Source organism: Fundulus heteroclitus, chromosome 22, assembly GCF_011125445.2.
Source record: "Fundulus heteroclitus isolate FHET01 chromosome 22, MU-UCD_Fhet_4.1, whole genome shotgun sequence".
Taxonomy (NCBI): domain Eukaryota; kingdom Metazoa; phylum Chordata; class Actinopteri; order Cyprinodontiformes; family Fundulidae; genus Fundulus; species Fundulus heteroclitus.
In genome coordinates, this window is record NC_046382.1 from 4911124 (window position 1) to 4916688 (window position 5565).

Below are 5565 nucleotides of genomic sequence, written 5' to 3' on the forward strand. Positions count from 1 at the left end.
CAAGCAATACAGCAACTGTTGGTCAAAATGATAAAGTAAAGAATGTTATAAACAGTTGGTTATAACAATATCATTGTAACACTGTGTTGTCTTTCAGACCAAACTATACAACAAAACATAAAAATTTGGGAACAAACTAATGCAGTAAAACTAATATATGTATATACACACGCATAGAACCCACACAACTAGAATCCAAAACTTTTACAGATCTGGCCCAAAATAGCAACAGCTGCATGCTGACTAAAGGCATCCAAAGCCACGGGAATTCTTAATCCCAAAGTTCATATTGTGCTTAAATGTAATGTAGCTGTCCAAAAGGGGCAGCTTTAAAGTGTTCGCACACGTATTTGCCATGGGGAATTTTGAGGTGTTAATATATTGAAGACGTGGCTGAGGGTCCATACCAGCAGGAGGAATAGATGGCACACCTGTTGCAAACATAAGTACATCTTCCAGGGTCACCTCGTTATTTTCTGAAAGTAGAAATAAATAACAACACCGAGACATCATAAGTAGTTAATTTTTATTGTAATTAGTGTGATGTGGAACAAATAAACCAACCTTCACAGTCAAAAAGGTAGTCGGCCCATAAACTTGCTGTCTTGTTCTCCTGGGCTCGCCGGTTGCTGCCATCTGGACTAAGCTCTGGTTGGAAGAGATTTTCCATGTCCACAGCAGATAACTTTGTCTCAGAGTGGCACAGGACAGGAGCCAGAACGTTAGGATGTTGCTGCAGGGCTGTTAAAAACTCCAAAGTAGTAAGTCCATTCTTGAATCTGAAATGCAATAACAGGTGGCTTAGGAATTTTAATGTACAATTTGTATCAGCTACTAAGCATTAAAATGAAACACCTGTTTTATACCACTCAGTTACGGCATTTACTTTTTAGAATCAAGATCACTTTAATAATCCCAAAGCAAAATTATTTTCGCGACACGCTCAAGATACACCAAAAAAATTATATATATAATTATATATAGAATATATATATATATATATATATATATATATATATATATATATATATATATATATATATATATAATTTAAAGTGATACTGACGACGTGTATTGTATGTGCATTAATAAATGTCAATATAGAGGGGGGTGTCTGAATCACTAAGGGAGGCGTTGTAGAGATTGATAACCACAGGCATCGATCTGGGGCTCTGTGGTGCATCTGGGTAAGAGGAGTCTTCTGCTAAAGGAAAAAGCAACAAAATAACAAAATAACAAAAAAAAACTACCTTTCGATTGCGCTGTGATTCCTTTCAATTATGTACCACCTGAGGTACTCATTCACTATGGAGTGCTTTTCCTCCAATGAATTAACACGGTTTAAGCACCCTGCAGTTTGCAACATGGTACTGTGCTGTACCATTAATTCTCTGAGGGTCTGCAATGAGGAAGCATTCTGGATCTGAAAAAATATAAGATGAACTTTACTACGTTCAGATAAAAGACATTAATTATATATAAATAGAAATATCAAAATAATCCATTAAAATAACATTTCAAAAGAGATAAAAATGCTTACATCTATAGCACACAATCTCAAGTATTGACCATCATACCTCTCGTAACACTTTCCCTATTTCTTCATCTGTAACGTCTGTTACAGATGAGTGGAAACTGGACTGCCCTGAGATGTAGTTGACCAAATCCCTTGAAAGGAAATTTGGGCCAGGTCCACCATGAACTATGGACATGGCAATCATCTTCCCTGCCAAACTATACTCATCCTCTCTGATTGCTGCTCATGAAAATGCAGAATAATTTAGTGGTCAATCATTTTAAATCACACAAACATGGCATTGTTGAATAATTTAGTTATTTTAAAACATTCCACACAAAATAGTACCATTGGAATTGTAGACAAGGAAGCGACTTTCTGCAGGTCCATCAAATATGAATCGTTCCTTCAGAGTTTTCATCAGGAGTGAGAGGAATTCCCTTTTTGGTCCACCTGTATCAATACCATCCTCAAACCTGCCAGCATCATCTGAAAACTTCACTTGGAGATCCTTCTTTTCAGAGAATGTTGCCCTTTTGAATCCTCTGACGGCTCCATCCCAGATGTCCGACCGGCAGATGTTAAGTCTGTTTACAGCATGGCGGTCAATTTGGAGTGCCAGGTTTGCAATTATTTCTGGTGCGGAGAGCTTTTCCACCCTACCGATAGACAAATAGTGACTATGGTCATACTACTATATAACTTTAAGCATGACAACTGATGTGTTTAGCCTGAAAAACAAAATTTATAATAACTATTAATTTCTTACTCAGAATCCTCTGGAAGATCAAGACTGGCTGCATCACTTCCTGAGTCCTCTTCATTGTTGATTATAATGGGCGCATACAGTTCTGTGTATCTGCTAAAATACAACAGAGGATCATCACTGTCATGATGACAATAACACAGGCACGGCTCGTATCAGTTTAGATTTTTTATCGGCTATAACTTACTAATGTGCAAGTGAAAACGTGGGAACATTGTTTTTTCAGATCACTGCTACGTGTAGCAACTTATCCAAGTACAAGAAAGTTTCCCCTGACAGTTCATACGAAAAGTCATTCTACAGATTCTGGCCCACGGCCTACATGATGATCCTGTAATCAATCATAACACTTCAAATCAGGAGAGAAAAGAATACCTATAGCACGTAGTTCCTATTGCATTCATTGTATTTTCCAGGTCCTCTTCTCCACCAAAAAGTAAGATCTGTATAAAAACCATAAGAGGGATTAGACTTGACAAGTAAAAACACTTAAAGGTGTAAAGTTAATGGTATCAGACCTATTCAGAACAACATTGCTCTAATGTAAGCAAATATGGTTGTCGATGAAGCCTTTTTTTCCTGTTACTTTATGTACCATAAGACAAATTAATTATAGATTTTTTAAAGACAAGGCTACATACGAACAAGACATATTGCAGTTAAAATGGCCTAGTCACATATAGTGACTTTATAAATTTTACTTTGGTTGCATACAAATGCTTTCCAATAAAGTGTGGTACACTGTTGGCTTATTGTATTCTATTTTTGCATTCTAAAGTTTTTGTTTGCTTCATTTCTTGCTTTAGTTTTTCGTGTATTTACCCTAACAAGATAGTGTGAGCAGTTATGATATTGCGCATTATTGGAGTGACTAAACAAGGAAGTAATGGAGCCAAGCAAGCCAGCATCTCCCCAAGGGCTGTGTGAAAAGAAAGTGGAGAGGTCCGAGATCAAGCGTGATAAAGCACAAAAAAATACAAATGACATTGTTAATGTCTGCCTATTGTGCCCCGTGCAAATACTTTGTTCAGGCTCAAAAGGGATGATCGGGACACTATCGGGACGAACACTTGGCATAGTTCAGCTTATTTTATCATGAACATATGTTTTTCGCTTTTTTTGCTTTGTTTTTTTATAATCATACTACATGATTGGGCCCCTGAAGAAGTAATTTATTACCAGAGCTGCTGCATCTAAATCTGAAGATTCCCTGCCATGGTCAGTGGTGCTGTGCAAATTGGGTCCAAATGGCTGGATAAAGAAAAGAAATATGTCTCATAAATGCACTTATGATTTGTTTAACAGAACAGTATAAGCATAGTCAGTATGCCTCATGTGTTTAACATCCTGCCAAAAAATGGTTATGTAAATACTATCTCTGACTTATAAGCACATGTAAAATGGCAAATATTACACTTACTACTGTATCAGCCAAATTAAATTCTTTAGTTCTTCTGCTTGTTATAATCACTTCAGAATCAGAAGAGTCTGAGGTTGATTGCTGAGCTGTAAAATACAAAATCAGACATGAGGGTAAATTTTGTTTAAATTGGATAATGGCACAATATACTTAAGACACACATAAGTTCAAAGGAGACTTTTTGTAATGTTATTTATTTAAGAGTAACTTACATTCAGTAAGGAAATCTTCAACTGTGCAAAGGTAAACTGTGATGCGTTGGTAGGCTTTCCCCAGTGCTTCTTTATACAGTTTCAGAGAGAATGCTGTTTCTGTCCCTGGTATATTGGTTATCTTTGTACCGTCAGGGTAGAGCAGAAAGTAAGGGCCACTTCGAAAATGTTTGTTAAAGGCCATCATTTTTTGTTCTGCAGCTTTTTGCAATTGCTCTGCTTCAAATCCTGGTGGCACAACAAGGGGAAGTACCATTCCTCTGACTGCTTTCAGCACTCCATCCTTCAGCTGCATTATACCTACTGAAATCTACAGGAAAACATAGAATTAGGCTACTGTAAACAGGCTTGGTGAGAAATTGCAAAAAATAAATAAAGAAATAAAATAAATGCAAGAAAGATTTACCTTCACCGTGTTTTCCTTCAGTGTATCTTTTCTTTTTGCAACATGTTTGTCTCTCCTTCTCTTTTAATCTTCTGAAGTTCTGGAATGAGGCCAATGAACTACTTCCTGAGCTTCCTGCCTCTGAGGGTCCTATGAAATACGATTAAGGCAGTGAATGGAATTGCTGTTAATCCTTTCATTCACTCATCTAGTGGTGGCTTCTGATTTAGGCGACATGGGTGGCTGACCAGGGTGCCATCAGAGAAACATAAATTACAAATCATAGGTACCAGGTGGGGCTGGGGGCTGTTCTGGGTACATTGCTCACCTAGGGTGCCGGACAGCCTAGGACCGCCCCTGCCTCCAGTATTCTGATCTACAGTACAGACTAAAAGTTTGGACACACCTTCTCATTCAAAGAGTTTTCTTTCAAATTTGAGATCTTTGGTTGCAACCATTGTGTCTTTGTGCGATGCAGAAAAGGATGAATGGATGGACTTTACATGCCTGGTTCCCACCGTGAAGCATGGAGGAGGAGGTGTGATGGTGTGGGGGTGCTTTGCTGGTGACACTGTTGGGGATTTATTAAAAATTGAAGGCATACTAAACCGGCATGGCTACCACAGCATCTTGCAGCGGCATGCTATTCCATACAGTTTGCGTTTAGTTGGACCATCATTTAGTTTTCAACAGGACAATGATCCCAAACACGCCTCCAGGCTGTTTAAGGGCTATTTGACCAAGAAGGAGAGTGATAGGGTGCTGCGCCAGATGACCTGACCTCCACAATCATCGGACCTGAACCCAATCGAGATGGTTTGAGGTGAGCTGGACCCCAGAGTGAGGGCAAAAGGGCCAACAAGTGCTAAGCATCTCTGGGAACTCCTTCAAGACTGTTGGAAGACAATTTCAGGTGACTACCTCTTGAAGCTCATCAAGAGAATGCCAAGAGTTTACGAAGCCGTAATCAAAGCAAAAGGTGGCTACTTTGAAGAACCTACATTATAAGACATATTTTCAGTTGTTTCGCACCTTTTTTGTTAAGTATATAATTCCACATGTGTTAATTCATAGTTTTGATGCCTTCAGTGTGAATCTACAATTTCCATAGACATGAAAATAAAGAAAACTCTTTGAATGAGAAGGTTTGTCCAAACTTTTAGTCTGTACTGTATAATCCTACAATATACACAACTGAATATGGACAACCTCGGCCATATACAAGCTTTATGAGTCTTTGAAATATTACCTTCACTTGTACCAGGC

General features: G+C 38.2%; 1 protein-coding gene and 1 long non-coding RNA gene across 2 annotated transcripts; both read right to left on the bottom strand.

The window, feature by feature from the left end:
- On the bottom strand, positions 1-3402 carry LOC118557234 (G2/M phase-specific E3 ubiquitin-protein ligase). Its single transcript, XM_036126843.1, has 7 exons — positions 2658-3402; positions 2286-2378; positions 1865-2175; positions 1578-1756; positions 1251-1423; positions 565-779; positions 1-476 (listed from the first exon to the last, which is right to left on the bottom strand). Exons 1-7 carry the CDS (start codon positions 2738-2740, stop codon positions 244-246), a joined length of 1287 nt encoding a protein of 428 aa, XP_035982736.1. The 5' UTR covers positions 2741-3402; the 3' UTR covers positions 1-243.
- A 225-nt stretch (positions 3403-3627) lies between these two features.
- Positions 3628-4357, bottom strand: LOC118557241. The gene is made up of 3 exons (XR_004927738.1): positions 4321-4357; positions 3915-4224; positions 3628-3788 (listed from the first exon to the last, which is right to left on the bottom strand). It is a non-coding gene; the product is annotated as an uncharacterized LOC118557241 (long non-coding RNA).
- Between the last annotated feature and the right edge of the window lie 1208 nt (positions 4358-5565).